Source organism: Ischnura elegans, chromosome 4 (assembly GCF_921293095.1).
Source record: "Ischnura elegans chromosome 4, ioIscEleg1.1, whole genome shotgun sequence".
Taxonomy (NCBI): domain Eukaryota; kingdom Metazoa; phylum Arthropoda; class Insecta; order Odonata; family Coenagrionidae; genus Ischnura; species Ischnura elegans.
The window spans coordinates 52812921-52831346 of NC_060249.1; the positions used below are offsets into that span (position 1 = coordinate 52812921).

Sequence of the window (18426 nt, forward strand, 5' to 3'; positions counted from 1 at the left end):
TCAAATGTGCAAGTTGATCAAGCACCTGAATAATACCCAACCAGTCACCGCTAGGACGTTCGCACGCATGACTGTAATTGATAGCGATAACATTTGACAGCCAAATACTTGGGCATCTGTCAGTCATATAAGCAAAATTTGTTTTTTTTATAAAATAAAATAATCAGTTCAATCACAAGATCCAATGATAGCCACGGAAGATATTGATTTTACTTTTGGGAATTAGTATGTGATAACAAGTCATTGTCTTCTACCACGATGAATAATTACGAACTAAGTATGTTCTATTTAGTAAAGGTTGGTAAGTTCTATAAAATGGAAACTACATACAATGCTGATTTATCGATATTTTGGTATCGGGGGCTTTCGGAAGCAGCTGCGAAAGCCTCCGATGAAGGAACAGCAAAAATTATGCCAAACGACATAGTGACGAATGACTTACCTACGAACAAAACAGGATAAATTTGGATTACACTGGAGAATACAATTATAAAATCCCAACGGCTCAATCCAATGAGTTTTAGGACAAAAACTAGAAAAATTATTTTAGTGAAAATACAATATTTTTCCACAAAAATCTGTGTTTCATAAAAATAAAACGGTAAAATTTCGGTAAAATGGGGAGAATCCTTGAACTCCTGATGGAGAGAATCACTGATAAGTATATGTTTACATAGATTCAGCAAGCTATCCTTATCAGTGATTCATTTGCATCCCCTTGTTACAATAATATTTTGTACCCCACCAACCATAATATGCACTTATCTCCAAAATTACATATAAAAATTGCACAAGTACCCATTGGTTTTTAGGGTCCTCAATTTTGGTTTGTATTCTTTTAAAAATCCATCTTATGAAAAAAATTAAAGTAAAAAGGTAGTTTTGAGGGCTCAAAAATTTTCTTCAGGGCATTCGATTACGCTGGAGTGTGCACACAGGAAGGGCTTTACCGCGCATTAGTGGATTGCAGTAAAGAGTTGAAGAGAAAACTTTACGAGCTCGCAAAATCTTAAACATGTGCAATTATTATGAAGATGCGTTCCTCGTACTTAAATCAGAACAATTGCAAAAAAGGCATGGCTATCTAGAAGCTAAATTCATCTGCCGTAAGACTCAAAATAGCTCTCTGATTCCACACGTTTACCATGTATGTTCACGCCTTCGCTGTCACGTTGAGGGGAATACCGATACGAAGCAATCACCCGGGCTCATTATGAAGCACACGTAAAAGGAGAAAGCGCATGTTGAACGTACAGGTGAAGATAGAACCTATACCTCCAAAGTCCATCCTCACTGGCCCCATTTTTTAATATCTACCAGTTACTTCGTCAGTTTCCATTCATTAAAAATATATATAATACCGCATGGTCCTAATCAAGGGGACTACATAGTGGAGGCCCAATTCCATCCCATAGAAGGTTGATTTCTGTGGTCACTTCGGTCGTATTTTAATAGGTTTTCAAAAATGTCCGCAGCGCGGCGATGAGTGTTTTGCGATACTTCTATTTTGGGATATTACTGCTGTGGTCGTTTTCAAAACCTATAAAAGTCAATACAGCAGGAGCTGAAACCTTGGTCAATAATTTCAGACAATTCCGTGAAATTCATTTCCAATTTTATATATATTTCACCTAAATGAAGTTCTTCAAGTTACTCATCACTTACAGCATGACCGGTCGCATTTTGTCTCATTTTGTAACGAAATATTAATTTAAAATTTACGCTATCGTCCACAAATTTTTAGAGCGTGTATACAGTGCAACCCTGTCCACATTAAACTGTACCTCAAACAAAATATTCCCTCCTAGAAAATACTACGATAATATTTTCACATTTAAGGCATGAATAGAAACGTTGACACTGGTCTACTTTATATGCCCTGAAAATTTCAAGATTATAGCATAAGTTTTAAACAAGTAATATGTCACGAAAGAGAAAGACCGGTCGAGAGTGAGAGGTGCACCCCCTTACGTCAAAAAGTTTGTACACATTTCTCTAAATTGTGGCAATAAATTTATCGCTTATCTTAAGAGAACCAAGGGGTGGGGGGGGGCGGAGGAGAAGGAGGTTGGGACACGAAACACAGCATTCAGTCGGCCCATCCGTCACGGGCAGACAAACCCCACGACATTTTTTTATCAGACACGCAGTCGTCCACGAGTCTCTCTCATACACTCCACCTCCCCGGTGGCTATCGCCGCGCACGATTGCATTCCCGGGGACGACGCCGCGGCACGTCTCTCCCGGCGGTGATGCACCAGGGGAACGTAGGAATCGCCGGGCATCGACGTGACTGACTGACCTAAAAAATGACGACGTCCACGGGAAGGCGAATTTATCGGTGGCGAAGAAAGAGAAGGGAAGGGCGGGCGGGTGGGGAGACTCGTTATCTCGGACTAAAGGATACTAAAAGCAACCGCGCTCGCCTTCTTCCCCTTTGGAAGGCGCTCTTGCCTGCCGTGGGTGCGGGCGGTGGTTTGGTTCTCTCCCTCTCTCTCTCATCCGACAACAACGCGATCGTAGATCGGGCAAGTCGCGTCCTTTGGAGGCCAAACAAACAAGTGAAGGCGACAAGGGGCAGCCGGCATGATCTGCTTCCGCGTGAGCGACGCCCTCTTCCTGGTGGCGATTGGTGAGCACTTAACCCAGAGATCACGCCAATGGCTCACAATGACCACGATTCAGTGATTTGATAGCATTGATTTTAAAACAAAGTATAATAATAGAATCGTCGTATAAATTTATATTTAGGGTGTTTCAGGAGGGATCTGCATTACTACAGGAGGTGGTAGGGGAGAAATTAAAAGTTTTTTATGTACTTTGCTGTCGCCATGAAAACGGTTTTTCTTGGGTATCCAGCCTTTCCAACATTTTATTGAGTACGTTGAAAACGTGCGTTTATAATTTCCTGAAAAAATTAATCTCAGAATAGGTGAAAGTGCGTAATCGCATCGTTGATACTCAATTAAAGCTCTCGTTTAATTAAGCTCAAAGATTAATTGTTTCCGATATTTGCAATCGCACATTTTCGACCAACCTTAATTATTTAATGTCCTTAAAATCCAGAGTATTGAATAAAATGTCCATAAGGCTGGATACAAAAAAAATCCATTCCCATAGTAACAGCAAAGAGTATCCAAAAAAAATTTGCATTGCCATAGCCCAGTAACTAAGGACTTGCAACCCCATGTTTATGGGCCATAAATGCTTCGCCTGATGCCTGCAAAAAATATCTCCCCTTCCACCTCCTAAGCATTCCAGATTCCCCTTGAAACATCCTGTATAAAACAAATTTCCCCTTACGATGAGTAAACAAACAAAGATTTTTATCCACACGATAAATGAAGATGTTTATTTCTGCAATGCTAGGTATAAAGCCGGTTTACACAGCACATTAACCCGTAAGAGTTAATGCCTAAATGTATGAACACGTGAATGTAGACGAAAATTCACCGTTTAACCAACCAACGTGTCGGAACGCATGAACAGAAAGTAGAGCATGTTATAATTTGGTTCATGCATTCGTTCATGTTCCACTTAGGTCCACCAAAATCGTTCGGTGTTAATGTATAGTTTATACAGGCCTTAAAATATCAGAGTCAGTAGCTCGTGGTAGTATTAATTCGTGGCAACATGTCGAGGCCCCTCATCTCACAGAAAAATTTCTCTATGAAATTCCTAAGGTTTACCAAGGGGAACCGCCCACAATAAATACAGAATATCAACATTATCTGACAAAAACTGTTCTGCCTTGGTAATTCCCTGTCTTGCGCTTTCGAAGACCGCATATATTTTTTAATTCAAAGATTTGGGACGGATTCCATGCTAACTACTCCAAGAATTCAATGTTGCCGCACGATGTAAGACATGATTAAATGATTGCATTCTAAATATGTTCCGCAACATTTTCCCGCAAAGCGAAGCGTGATTTCCGCACTCGGATAATATATTATTTCTCCTCATCACCATTCATCTTCTAATGAATTATCAAACACATCATATTTTCTTTCTAGCCGTACAGTTTAAATCCCAGCTTCTATCCATGCCTCAGCCATTTAAAAAAGATTGTGACCACTTAATTATAAATGCTCTCATCACGACAAGGAGTCAAACACACTAACATATATTGGGTTAGGTAAAATGGTAGACGAAATTTATTCTACACGACGAAGTGCTCGACCGAAGTGACGACACCTCATGGTGGGCGCGGAGAGGAAACTTCTAGAGGGGATACGGAGGAAACACAGTTGGTTTAGTGAATACAAGGAAATAGTATTTCTCAGAGATTTACACCGTAAAACTGATACACGTTTCAACTACTACGGTCATTTTCAAAAACCCGTGAAAATCACCACCGCATGAGCTAAGTTCTCGGTCAGTAATTTGAAAAAAAAATCGGTGAAATTAATTCCCTGCGTTGTAATTATTTCACCTAAATGAAGTTCTTCAAAGTCACTCATCACTCTTGCAGTACCGATCGAATTTTTTCTTAATGTGTAACGTATTATTCATTTAAAAGTTTCGAAGTAGTAACCAGAGTACCGAGAAAGGAGGAGATGCTAAAAACCGTGTCAGAGGGAAGATTTTCAGGCACGCGAGAGATGCTAAATGATACAGTTTCAACGCTGCGGCATTATCATTATTTAATTTTTATCTTTATCGCTTTCCATCTTGGTCCCCTCAGCCTCCCTGCTTCCTACACCCGCGCACCTCTCCCCCAAGCCGCGACCGAGTCCCTACCCGCAACCCTACCCGCCACCCGCCCGCAGCAACAACAAGGGGCGCACCCACTCGCAAGAGGCGCAGTTCCAAGATGAGCAGCCCGAGTGGATGCTCATGCCGGACGGTATGGGCAACGTGCGGCTGGCCATCCTGTCGGAGGAGCCCAGGGGAGTGGAGGGCGACCACGACGACTATAACTATGAGGATCCGGGCTCCAACGTGGAGTTCATCCTGTACACGAGGGAGCATCCCAAGGTGGGCGAGAAGGGACGGTACAACTCTTCGTGCAACTCCCTCGGCTTCTCCCGATTCTCCCCGGACAGGCCCTCCAAGATACTCGTGCACGGATTCGGGGACGCCGCCAGGGAGTCATACATGCTGCCCCTGCTGAGGGACTGTGAGTCTATGAAGCATACCTCGCTTTGACCCATTTCCGCCCACCGTAGTCATATGGCTACACCCTACCACTCTGCAGTGGCGCAGCGAGGATGGGGTTTTGGGGGATAAACCCCCCCCCCCCCAGAGCTCAGAAATTTTTAAAATTTAAATCCATTTTACTTAATTTGATTAATATTACTTACAGAATAGTGTAAATATTAATAAAATATCCCCCCGAAAGCCGTAAATCTCACCATTTTGAACCCTTTATCCTGAAAATTTTCTTAAGTAGTGCCTCCGCACCTCCCGCTTACCCTGGTGAGTATTCCACACCCCCAGACACCCCAGTATTAGTTATGCCTAAAATCCCCCCCCAGCCTTAATTCCTAGCTGCGCCCCTGACACTCTGAGCATATGAGGCTCTAGCAGAATACCCGAACTCTTTCCTGCTGACAAAAATGGCACAAGTATGAAACAATCACAGACACACTAATATTGTATGTTTCACAATTTTTTTAATGGTCTGACCCAGGTTTCGATACTTTACACCATGTCATTCTCGAAGGTGTGGAATAGTGTATAGTTTGTAGTTACGGGTCATTCTGAAGAGACTAATTAATTTATCACCAAAATATTTCACTGGTTTACCATATACGACCATAAAAGGAACGTACCTAAATATCTAAAATGACGCAGGGAGGGGGTCGAAGAGTTTATTTCCTCCCCCCTTCTTCACATGATGAGTTTTTAGGGATACAGTCCAAAGGCGCCAGTTTACAGTATGCATTTACCCACGCGGGTAGATGCTAAACATATTCACCATCAAAATTATACCATGAAAACACCTAAAATTGCGGAATGCAGGTCCAGGAAACTGACCCAATTCTAATTTCGAGCATCTATCCGCGCGTTTATCCGGCAAGATACTAGCAAGGGAAAATCGTGTAAACAGGCGTACATTGTAAATCCTCCGAAATGTCTTACCTTCTCCAAGAAACGCCTCTAAAAATGTTTTCTGCCACGTCTTTTCTCTATTTCATTGTGAAATCTTCTATATTATTTCTACTGTATCGATACCTTTTTCTCAACTTATACGCAACCAAACTCTACAAATGAGGTACCAAAATATACAGAATTTATCAGAGAACATGCGACGGCATACCTTACTTCCTAAATGTTGCTATTGTTTCCTAAAATTGGTTTTTAAATAATTAAAAAAAAAACAAACGAAAACTGTAAATATTCCTGACGTTAACGGCGCACAAACTGATACATTTATTCATTTGCAACAATATCTCGCATTCTTTAAATAAATTTTATCAAAATGCGGCTCATTCCACATTCAAGTCTCCTGCTGATACGTAAGTATGAGTCATCATGTGCGTTTAACAGAGGATACTGTAATTACTTCCAATGTTGTGTTTAAAGAGGTCCTCTGACCTCAATTTGTACATGAGCATTCCAATTAAATTTGCACATAAGACCCTTCCTTTTTTTTCTACATTTTAAAATTAGAAACGCGCCTATCCCTCTGTGGACCTGCATTGAAAAGAGCGGGGGAAACCCGCTGGGAGCGGGCGCAGCACGCTCGTAATTATAATTTTTGGTAATCAAAATACGGTTTGAAACTAGAACGACAGGAATTTTTTAACGATTAGAAAGAAAAATTTAGTTTCTCTCCACATTTATTTCTTATCGCATGCCAACTGTAATTTTCAGCATTCCTGTCGAAAGGGGACTACAACATTTTCCTGGTGGATTGGGCGCCGCTCTCGAGCGTCCCGTGGTACAGCACCGCAGCTTCCAACACGGAAGTGGCCGCCACCATGACCGCGAGATTGGTGGACGACCTGGAGAAGAGCCATGGTGCGAGGGCGGGCGACTTCCACCTGGTGGGATTCAGCCTGGGCGCCCACGTGGTGGGGATGGCCGGCAGGATGCTGGCCGAGAGAAGACCAGGGGACGAGGGAGCTCGCATCCGAAGGATAACGGGCAAGTTAACGACACAAGCGGGCCTAGACGAAAATAAGGGGTTGGGCGTCAAGTTACTCCATTGAAATAATAAGTTTTGTGAGCAATAGGGTAGTTTCTTCATCAAAGAAAACGAAAGGCATTAATTGCGATTCGTTACCCACAATTAGTGTATTCATAATATACAAATTATTTGGTTTTGGAAATACCAGTTTAGACGAATGGCAATGGTCAATTTTAACCGCATTTGAAAAAGGCCAGATTGGCGACCATGCGATGCCACTCCACGTGACGTCACAGGGACCTAGTTCCTACACGAGTAGATAGGAGTTTTACATCGTCTGACATTACCAATGCATGCATGATGCACAGAGCTTAGGGAAACATGTCTTAATAATCACCTATTAAAACTGCCGAAGGTCGGAAAGTTTTCTTCGTTCGATAGGGCATTAATAATCCTTATTTAAGCCAAGCGCTACCTGCTAGCAGGGTACTCTGCTACAGAAAAATAGATATCGTCATTAAAAAATCTGAAAGCGTGAAATACGTACTCAAGGATTAATGATCTTTCGATTTAGGCAATAAAAAAATAATAGGAAACCACCCTATTAAAATGAATTCAAAAAACGCCACTTTCATCTCCATCTACATAATACCCTCCGATCCACCACTAGGTTGTTGTTTTTTTCAACTTCCCCGTAAACACCACATAGAGACCTTTGCAACGGAGGAATTAACAAAGCACGACATAAACATCCATGCGCTGTATATGGACAACCAACCAGGCGGGATTCGAACCCGCGACCTATAGTTTAGCAGGCGAGGGTTTTACCCTACAGCCAACGAGGCCAGCCAGGAGGTGACCAACATTCAGCGGTTATAAAAATGTTTCGCATAAAAACAAATTTCACTTCCACATTCATGCAAAGGCAAAACTTGCCAACTACTTATGAAGGCAATCTGTCTATGCTGTTAGAACAGGCAGCGAATTCTAAATGGGGTCTATCGAGGGAGAAGTATCTAATTTCTTTCACTTAGTCGGCGCACTTTCCTAGTATTCTTTTAACAAAACCCAATTTACGATTAGCCTGATCTTATATTACCCGAGATATTCGGAAATAGTGTTCAAGGTAATAATACAAAATGAAAGTTAAACATTAAGTAAGGCTTACTTAACAAACTGAACACATCAAAATTTAGTCTAATTATTTGATTAAGGGAGTATGATGGTCTAGTGGGTAGAGTGTACTGTTTCTGACCGAAGGATCCAAGATTCAAATACGGGGTGAAGTCTTCGAATATCCCACACAAAAAACCTGAGAGTGAAAAGTGGCCCAGGAAAAGTAACTAACCCCTAACACTGAATACGTGAATTTCACACGCCTGAGGCTTAATATGTGATGAACTTTACCTCACCTATCACAACCAACCTTCATGTTGATCTAGTGAGCGTGAGGGAGGGGGAGAGTGAGTGGAGGTAAGAATAGTTTGTATAGGCTGAGAGTAGACACACCCCTGTACCAGTGGAATATCTACTTAAATGCCCCTTATGCCTATCCTTAAAGAGGTGGTGGTTTATGGGATTGAGCATAGGGCTATCGAAAGAAGAGCGACTCGGTTCCAGTGCAGCTGAAATTGATACCCCAAATAAAAATCCTTGCATCGTGAGGTGGCCCAAGGAAATAAAGTACCCCCTGTCATTATAATGCAATATTCACACATCTGTGAATAATCCGCGGGGATTTGCTCACTAACCTTCGGGTTAAGTGATTGCGCGAGTGAATTCTCTTTTGAACCAAGACCACATTAATCAGACTATGCCTCGATAACGAAGTAATTTCAGCGACCAATCCTAAAAATTAACACCAATGGTATGACGCTCGAATTTACCGAATTGTGGGATAAAACTATGCGATGGAATTCTTCAAACCTAGAGTTTCTTCCCTAGAAAGGCCGCTGGACTCAAAAGTACTCCATTTTATTTTAGTCGGCAGACAGAGTGACTGTAGTATCTTTTTCTCGGAAAACCGTGTTATATCAATCGCTTAATAACCAATCCATCATAAGTGGCGTGGAAGGAGCAATGTGGTTTGAGTGATTTTTTCATTAAAAATTCCGTTTTCCCCTTTATCGATTTATTTCTGAAAACAAGGAAGGAAATTCAGAATAGTAAGTTTCATTATTCCACTTTAATTCAGCACCAACCCATGTTTTATTTTTCTTGTACAGGTAACCTGGAATGGTTAAATATAAGCTATGCGACCGAATGGTTTGAAAGAGACTTACGTTGTCGGACGCCCACGAGCCGATGATTGGCAATTGAGACATTTTCGTTCCAGGGCACCTGACCTCGAGTCGTCGCCAAGAACGCGAATAAAGAACTCTCTCATTACTCAAAGCCCAAATTTTGGGTAAAAGAACTGTTATTCCACAAATGATAACGATAAAGAACTGGTTTTAGACTCCGCCTACGATAGATAACTTCGCGCGGTGGACAAGCATTTTGACCGGGTATTCCAGTTAGTGAAATCTAAATTTCAAGGTCCTTAACGTTGACAGAAAATTATGGAATCTATGATTCGAAAACAAAGGCTTCGAGGATCTTATAATTATTAGTACGTCTCCTCATCTATCACCAATTTCGGGACTCAAGCCGTTAATTTAATCTAATTAGGTTAACTTATCGGTTATCAATATAAATGTTGAGAACGTATATTTCGGTGAGATTTTCGGCTCTGTTTTATTTTTTTATTTAACATTAGTTTAAATTTATAATACTTTGTCGTAAAGACTTTCTGTAAAATGTGTAAATTCGCACTCGATATTATTATCGGGTGACCTATACCCTCACCTGCCCAAACCAACCTTCGGGGTGAATTGAGTTATGTTAGGGGGCATCCATCAAATATGTATGGCTTTTATGGGGTAGGGGGTCAAGCCGATTCTCATCCAATCTCACGTGAGGGAGACGGAGAGGGGGTCCTAGCAAGTACCACGTAATTTTTTTTCCGCAAGAAAACGTGTAACATTGCGATCTTAAATACTAGTCTTAACTAATCTTAAATAAAAATAATTAATCAAATTATTTTTTTTACTAAATCCAACACAATGAAGTATAGATTAGCGTATTCGTACAGAAAAGTTTGAAGGCATTATGAACAATCTCACGTGATATTATAGGGAGGGGGTAGAGGGCTGAGCTAAATCTCACGATATTAAAACAGACTTAAAACTTATTCACAATATTCTAAATTCACACACTGATTTTCCTGATTTGCTTTCATCCTTTAATTTCAGAGTGCCTTGCCGACCCACTCGTACACATTCCTTACTCCATACGCCTATCCCTAGACTATCTCTCGATAAGCGCTCACACCAACACCGCCTTTGCTCCCTGCTCAATTCATTACCAGACAATATTGACCCGTTTTTTCTGCCCTTAAACTCATTTATCAAGCTCGCCATGTCCCATTCCTCGGCTAATAAATAAACCTCCCTCTCCACCTCCCTTTCCTCGTGCCTTCTACTTTGTTCTTTACTATCTTATGCCTGTGCTCTTTGTTCAGATTTTTTATGTTCAAATTTTATGTTTGTTACTGCGTCACTATAAATTGGCAGAAATGATGTATGTGAGCAACTCCTTAAATAAATAAATATCTCATTAAGGGGGGAGGAATGGGGTCCAAAAATCATTATAATCACCTCACTTAACTAATGGACGCCCCCTTACAAGTCCACTATATTTAAATAGACACCTCCTCTCCATAATAATTCCCGTGATTCTTTTCGTGCTGCCCGCAGGCCTGGACCCCGCTCAAGTTCTCTTCACGTCGGCTGGCCCCGAATGGAGGATCGACACTTCGGATGCGGAGTTCGTGGAGGTGGTGCACACGTCCGGAGGGTATCTGGGCTTCATGCGCCCCCTCGGCCACGTTGACGTGTACCCCAACGGAGGGGCGTGGCCGCAGCCCGGATGCGTCCTCGACTTCGTGGGTGAGACAATAATGCCCCTTAGGAGTCCCCGCCGCCAACCGCCGCCGCCGCCGCCGAGACTTGGCCGCCAAACACCTTTTCCTCAGAACTGCTTTCAAGATACACAATTCCGGGTGCTTCAAAATGAATAGCGGGGTATTAACGCTTTCTATCAGTGGCGTAGCCAGGGGGTCAAAGAGGGCATATGCCCCGCTAAAACGAGTCAATTTTAGCAGGAAAATATTAATCTATGAAACAAATTTATTCTACTCCACCAACATGATTAGGCAAAACAGCTCCCCGACGACCCATTAATTGTGTACACCCATGTCTCGTATAGCGCAATTTCGATTAGCGCAATTTCGATATAGCGCAAATTCGTTCCTCGGGGAAACATTGCAACGCAGTGTAGCCTAATCAAAAATCTTAAACGCTCTCGTGATAAAACGTGAACTTGCGCTAAGTACACACGAAATTTCTATCAATTTACGCATAGTAATATTATTTCTTGCCTCAAATCTTCTTTTTTGTTTATATATTAATCGAAATTCATTGCTGCGCAATTGCCAAAAGTATTACTCGTCATTGGGTCTAGATAGCCGGCCTACCGAAGATTTATCTCGTCTCCTTAACAGAATGATAATAAATAATTTAGATCGTTAATGAAGCGTGGGGCTAGTGGAAATGAGTTTTTTTTTTTTCAGCAATACGGTTTGAGACGTATTTTTGCCGTCGTAGGTTACCGGGCGATTGACTTCCAAGTAGAGAGTCTACGCTAAAGCCTTCAAGGTCATCGGTATTCACGAGGGAGAAATGGAGCGGTGGCCGAGTTGAGCATGAATAGCATCAACACATAAAAGGGTCCACTATAGAGTCTCAAACACAATGGCTTCGTTCCCTCCCCGCAGTCTTAGGCCTTCTGCGTCTCAGGAATACAGTTCAGCAGTGGAAGGTGATTTAGATAGAGCCATACAGAGTAAAAACCAAGAGAATATGGCAAAAAATAGGAATGCGCGTAGAAAAATCAAGAATTTATCAATAAAAACTATAAACCTAGAAGAGAAATTGATATAGGTCAATTGCTTTGAAAATGGAGAGCGTCAAAGCGATATTGCGCGGAAGTTTAAACTCACGATGCCTTATTCTGAATAAAGACGAAGTTAAAACATCAGTGACCTCAGCCGCACCAACTTCAACCAAGCGGTCTACACATACGGAAAGTTCATGGTGAATCAGTACAAAAAGACGAGAGTGGTAATCGCTCCGAGACATTAAGTGAAAGCTCCGGTTGGTTCCAGAATTTAAACGGCAAGCAGGTATTTTCAGTGCGGCGATATCAGGTGAATCTGCAAGTGTTGATAGCGCAGCCACCACAACATTTTCTGATGAACTCCAAGCTGTTATTGAAAGTGGCTCCTTTCCCCCTCAACTAGTTTTTAGTGTTGATGAGACGATATTCTTTTGGAAAAGAATGCATTCTCGTTCATTCATTTTCAGGGAAGGAAAACCTGGGTCAGGTTTCAAGGCATTTAAAGACTGTTTCACGTAGCTGCTAATGACTCGGAGGACTTCAAATTAAAATGATTTATCATCCATAAACTCCGCTAGCTATGAAATGGCATTTAAAGTAGCATTTTCCTGTCATTTCGATGAGCGACAAAAGGGCCTGGGTGACACAATAGTTGTTTTTAGACTGGTTTGAAAAATCATCAACTGCCGGCAACGCATTACGATCCCCTGAGATAGCAGATGTTAGCCCACCCGCACGACAGGATGGAATTTCGAAAGCACGTAAGAATTTTTTTTAACGTGAATAAAAGTCTTTGAATGCGTGAATACTATCTTTAAAGATGTTTTAAACTATAAATATTTATAGAAATAATGTTTTCTAAGGCTTTTTATGGGAATATAGATGTTTTAGAGGAAATTCAATACCCAAGACCTATGCTACCAGGAACGCATCCCTATCTTCCCTATGTTAAAACGCTCTCGTATAACGCAAATTCGTATAGCGCAAAGACCCCAAGGAACGCATCCCTTGCGCTATACGAGACATGGGTGTAATTTTATTAGCCAAAATTAGCATAAAATGTGATTTCTAGAGATAAAAATGTTCACATTTTCTACCCCCAGCCTCCCTGCTACGCCCCTGCGTTCTATTATTTATTACATTTAAACTTTCGGCTATAAATCACACAGCAAATGAAACAGCAAGCCAGACAGTTTTACATAGAAGCCTGCAAATGTTCAATGTAAGCACCATTCGTCACACGTCACACGTCAAGATGATATGGGAGTTATTCCCAAACGTTGATTAGGGTCCCTCGAGTAATTGTTGCAACAGCTACTTCAATCCTGTTTCTCCATTTGGAAAAGTTAACTGGTAGTGAAGGCACGGATCAAAACCTGGAGGATCATAGCCAAACTTAATATGGAACGCACGTCTCACAGCAGCAAAGGATTCCGTCTTTGCAAACTGTAAAGCACAAAATCTTTCTGTTCCCTCGTCGCTATCTTTGTTACTAGCGGTTTCTAACGGCTAGCGGCGGAAAAACTGCGTGCGCATGCGCATTATTGCCAAAAAAACTTTAAGTTGCTCTTTCATTTGAAGTATCATTTATAGCTTTAAGTTAAGTGCAATTAATATTATAAAGCTTTAAAACCCCGAAATTCATTTTGAAACACCCGATACTGCGGAAAAAAATTAAATGCTAGAGGTTTTTGCTTCCGGGGGCTGAAGGAGATTTCTCGCTTCTAACTCATGGCCATCAGCTCGAAAAGATTATGCCACTAAAAGTTTGTACTAACCAGAATTTTGGCCTCGTTTCGTGAGAAAAAATTTTCAAATCTAATGATAACCCAAATTTCAAGGGTGTAATTAAGTAATTGGCGTTCATTTCAAATCATATCTTCCATTATTCCAGCTGACCGTTGCGTTGGTTAAACGCAATATTTAGTACGCAAGACAATAAGTCTCAATAAATGGATACTAGATTAAGGCACGAGCTGCCCCATGTACGACTACCGTTGACCAAAAATTTAAAGAGCAAAATCAAATTAATGAAATATTTAAGCATTTGGCGAAAGAATAATAAAACTAAAACGCCAAGATTGAGACTGTGAAGTCCACTCTTTCATCTTACCCCTTAAGGCATGATAGTTAGTACCAAAACTTAACATTCTAATCCAACAGATTAAACGACCCAAAACTTGCATCAGTTAACGTTAGCAACTATTTTTCTAGAAATGGCTTAGGTACATGCCGCAAACGGCAGTGTGCCATAAAAATTCGAAGTCATTACATAATAATAATTTATATCCTCATTAAACTAATACTATATGAAATATACATAAACAAAAATTTGTAACTTTGACACCCTTTGATACTTTCGTCTCACTTTAGGGTTGCCGACTTTAACTCATCAACATCCCAAATTTCAAATTTTAATTTGCCTCGTGCTGCATCAATTTCCCTCTTTTTTAAATTTTCACTCACGATTAAGTTTAATAAAAAAATCATAGAAAATCCCACACACCTGACACTCTCCACAATCTTTTATAGCTGTTTGCAGCCACAGGAGGGCCTACTACATCTACTCCGAGGCGATTCTCTCCGAGGGCGCAGGTTTTGAAGCCCAGCCATGCATCGAAATGGACCACTTACAAATGGGTGACTGCAATGGGGATGCCTACAAACTTGGGAGGGAAGACCAGACGAGGTGAAGATATCCTTATATTTCCTCATCTTACATTTCTACATTTGACTAATAATGGAATAACACTCAACGATGAAAATCAAAATATCTGAACTTGTTAGAACAGAGATTTCCGCGGAGTGTAATGATTCATTTTCGGTTGCCACCGCGTCGGTTTCTATGGCGATGACAACATTTTCGCTGGGACTACTACCAGCGTCTTCAGGTCGAAGATGCCGGTTCACAATTTTCCCCTGCATTATATAGGGGCCCCGTTACCGCCAATTCTCGCAGCTGCTCTTCCATTAGTCCACTTTAGTACTCTTCTCCAACGGTCGTCTATATGGTACCCATTGGTTCGATTAAACCGGACAGACAATTGCTATTGAGACCATGGATACCTTCTAGACGATCATTGGAGTAAACAGAGCAAGCGACCAATGGAAGAATAGCAGCAAGAACTGGCGGTGACGGGGCCCTATATAATGAGGGCACTTCCAACATGAAGAAAAATCTTCCCACATCCTTAATAAAGAAAATCAATCAATCAAAAATACATCAACGGACCCGCAAATTAGCAAAAAGTAAAAATGAACTTTGGCCAATGAAAACTTCTGAAACACTACAGGCATTTGTTAGTATGCTTAAAATAAATTGGACAACTAGTCGCATGTTCTCCCATAGCGGAAATAACCCTAATTTCTCCCACTATCTGCTTCTAAAGCACGCCGTATATTTTTTTCTGCTCACTCAGCTCAGATATCTCAGCTGTTCTTTCCATTCTCCGTACACGTTCTTTTGTGGATAACAGAAAAGACATAGAATTTCCATTTCACTGTTTCTCGACGCTACTATCACTGGGGAACTTATTTATGCATGGTACTACGAATTTTTGAAGGTATTGAGCTTAGTAAACGCGTGAATGGTGAGAAGCGATTTATGGAAAGTGAGCCCCTAATTGGGTTCTAGCGAACGTATCCCAAGAAGCGAAACACTTCCTCGAGTACACATTACTTCATGTTAATTGTTGTTAGTATAAACTTGTATTCATCTTTTAAATGTATTGCTTGTATTTCCGCTTCTAATAGGCCATGTAAGTACATTATTGTGAATCGTTACCTCATAAGCCATTACAAGGCTCACGAAAATAAACAACCAAATAATAATACGATAAATAATTTCGATAGAGATGAAAAATGAACCATACACCTCAATCTATTTCTGAACAACGGAAGGTCCAAATGCCAATGAAAATAAGAAAGTCGGTTTTGGACATTCTATTTCTTATTCATAAGCATATTTATTAACTCCGAACAATCCACGGAAAGAAGGCATCACTTAACCTGTTGTTACACACTCTGCGATGTTTAAAATTAGAATCGAATTGGAAAACGAAAAATGAGAGAGAACCCACGGTTTGTTCCCGATCGAGTAAAAAAATATCGAATCCGAGGAGCCTTTTTCAACACATTCCCAATAATTATGACTATTCCTCACTAACTTTTCATCAAAAACTACAAAATTCAGCACATAATATATTCTGATTATTTTCCATGCATAAATTAAAATAATGATTTTATTGCGAAAAGCAAGCGATTCGATCTGTAGTCGTCTGCAAAAATCTGTAAAAACTCTTTGTGATCAATCGCTTTAGTCTTCTTACACCGTGTATGCCCTAACGTTGCGTTCATTGTTAAAACATCCTTGACAGCCGTTAGTTCGGAAGTTCATACATACACAGACTGCGTTTTTCGAAATGAGTGTTTCCAACGGAACGAATGAGGCATTGAATACCGATCGCGGGCCACTTAACTCCAATATTTATCTCCCTAAAACTCCTTCTAAAAGCAAATAAATTGGAAAACTGGAGAAATTTAACGTATATAATAATAACTTTGTATCAAACTTTAGCATCAGATAAAATCCAGTGCATCATTGATGAGAGGTTTGATAATCTCTTTTTATCTAATACTCATTATTTCAAGCTTAATTGTGTGAAACCTCTTAATGATGTAAAATGAAATAATAAACTTTGTTAAGTTCACTAATATATTTGAAAAAGCACGACTCGGGTTTCATAACATTGTTACATAGGTGTATGAGCATTCATCCCACTAAGTACATATCAAGTCATAGGCGGATTTTGGGGGCACGGAGGCATGTAAAAAGCTTTTCTTTCGCACGCTTATGCAGGTATCAAAAGTTTCATCTCCAGTAAAATAAAAAGAAGGTAACGAACCGAGATGGTATGACGCGAAATTAGGAAAATCATCAAGGCGACAGCATGCCATGCAAAGATGAAATTAATCCGTACTGATTTATCCACTATTGATCGCGAGTTTATTATAAAAAAAACATAAGCGGTCTAAAGGAAACATTAAAGAAAATTGTCGTTATTATGTATGTTAATTTTTGATATTTTCATGTTAATAACTTTTGTATTAAAATAAAAAGTACACTTCGTACAGTAATTGTTTTTTGTTGGTCATAATGCTCAGAAAAATATCCTGGATCCAACCTTGTAGCAAGCCACTGGATATGACAATGTAAGAATGTTATAAAACCTGGATCGTGCTTCTTCCGATATATTAGTGAACCTGACAAAGTTTATTTCTTAATTTTTGCTCTTCATCTATTTTCTAACAGCGCAAGAGGCATCTATTTCCTGGACACGAATGAGGAATCGCCTTTTGCAAAGGAGGACCAACATGACGAAAACGAAGTGAGGAGGTGATTTTCCGCATCGCCGAAGAAATCAGCGTCCCCGCGGAGAAGGCGACAGCGACCGACGATAATTTTGACAACACCAGAGGAGAATGAAATGAGAAAGAGCAGCACCAACCGTGGCATTCAATTAATCAATGCCGTCGATTCGACCACACTGGGACAGCATACCTCGCTCCGTCCCTCTGCCCCTAATTTCTTCCCCAGTGACCTTAATTTCACGGCTCTTTCCGTACGATTACATGCACGAGGGAGATTTAAAATTGGAGATAAAACGAGGCTAGGTGTTAAAAGGAAAAAGGACATTTCTAAATAATTCTTTGTCATTTCTGACAAATATAACGCATTATTAGGATCAAATAAATCGGTGTTGTTTCATAGCATTTTCCAAATCTAACGGTCAAGATTAAGCAATTAAGTAAGAATAAACAGAAAAACGGCACCTAGTAGGATCATTTAAAATCTCTCTGTGAGAAACTGAACGGCTCAGTAGTTACGAAAACGCACAGTGCCATTACCGGACAATACTTAATAGCTAAAAACAAAATAGAATGTAAGAGTTTTTATCTATTTCGTATTTTCCCTTCCGTTCCCAATTTAAAAAAAATGCTTATCGTGATGATCTTAGAGTTGATGCGTAATTTTTTCAGCAATGCCAGTACATTGGACTCATGACAGATAATAAGATTATACCCATATTGTTTTTAAATCATTGTCTCTCTCCTAAGGTAGTACAAACAGGAACTTGAGATTGAGCTGTTGAAAAAAAAACGAAATTTTGCCCTTGTGCTAGCATTAAACCATCTATCAGTAGTCAAGTTTGATTGAATGGGCATGAAACGTGGGCTGGATGTTGCAACTGATGCTCCAAATAAAAAGTGCATGTATCATAACTCTCTGAATCCGACGACAGAAAGTTTGATAAGAAAGTTTGATACCACAACTGCAGGCACGTTCCACATGC

At 40.5% G+C, this 18426-nt stretch overlaps 1 protein-coding gene across 1 annotated transcript; it reads left to right on the forward strand.

Annotated features, from left to right (window-relative positions):
• The first annotated feature begins 2481 nt into the window (after positions 1 to 2481).
• LOC124158138 (lipase member H-A-like) lies at positions 2482 to 17952 on the forward strand. Its single transcript, XM_046533322.1, has 6 exons — positions 2482 to 2632; positions 4685 to 5119; positions 6820 to 7092; positions 10873 to 11064; positions 14606 to 14762; positions 17385 to 17952. Exons 1-6 carry the CDS (start codon positions 2587 to 2589, stop codon positions 17470 to 17472), a joined length of 1191 nt encoding a protein of 396 aa, XP_046389278.1. The 5' UTR covers positions 2482 to 2586; the 3' UTR covers positions 17473 to 17952.
• Positions 17953 to 18426: the final 474 nt, after the last annotated feature.

Coding starts and splice junctions, on each gene's coding strand:
- LOC124158138 (XM_046533322.1), top strand. CDS start 2,587: ATGATCTGCTTCCGCGTGAGCGACGCCCTCTTCCTGGTGGCGATTG. Junction 2,633..4,684: donor CCTCTTCCTGGTGGCGATTG/GTGAGCACTTAA, acceptor TGGTCCCCTCAG/CCTCCCTGCTTCCTACACCC. Junction 7,093..10,872: donor TCGCATCCGAAGGATAACGG/GCAAGTTAACGA, acceptor TGCTGCCCGCAG/GCCTGGACCCCGCTCAAGTT.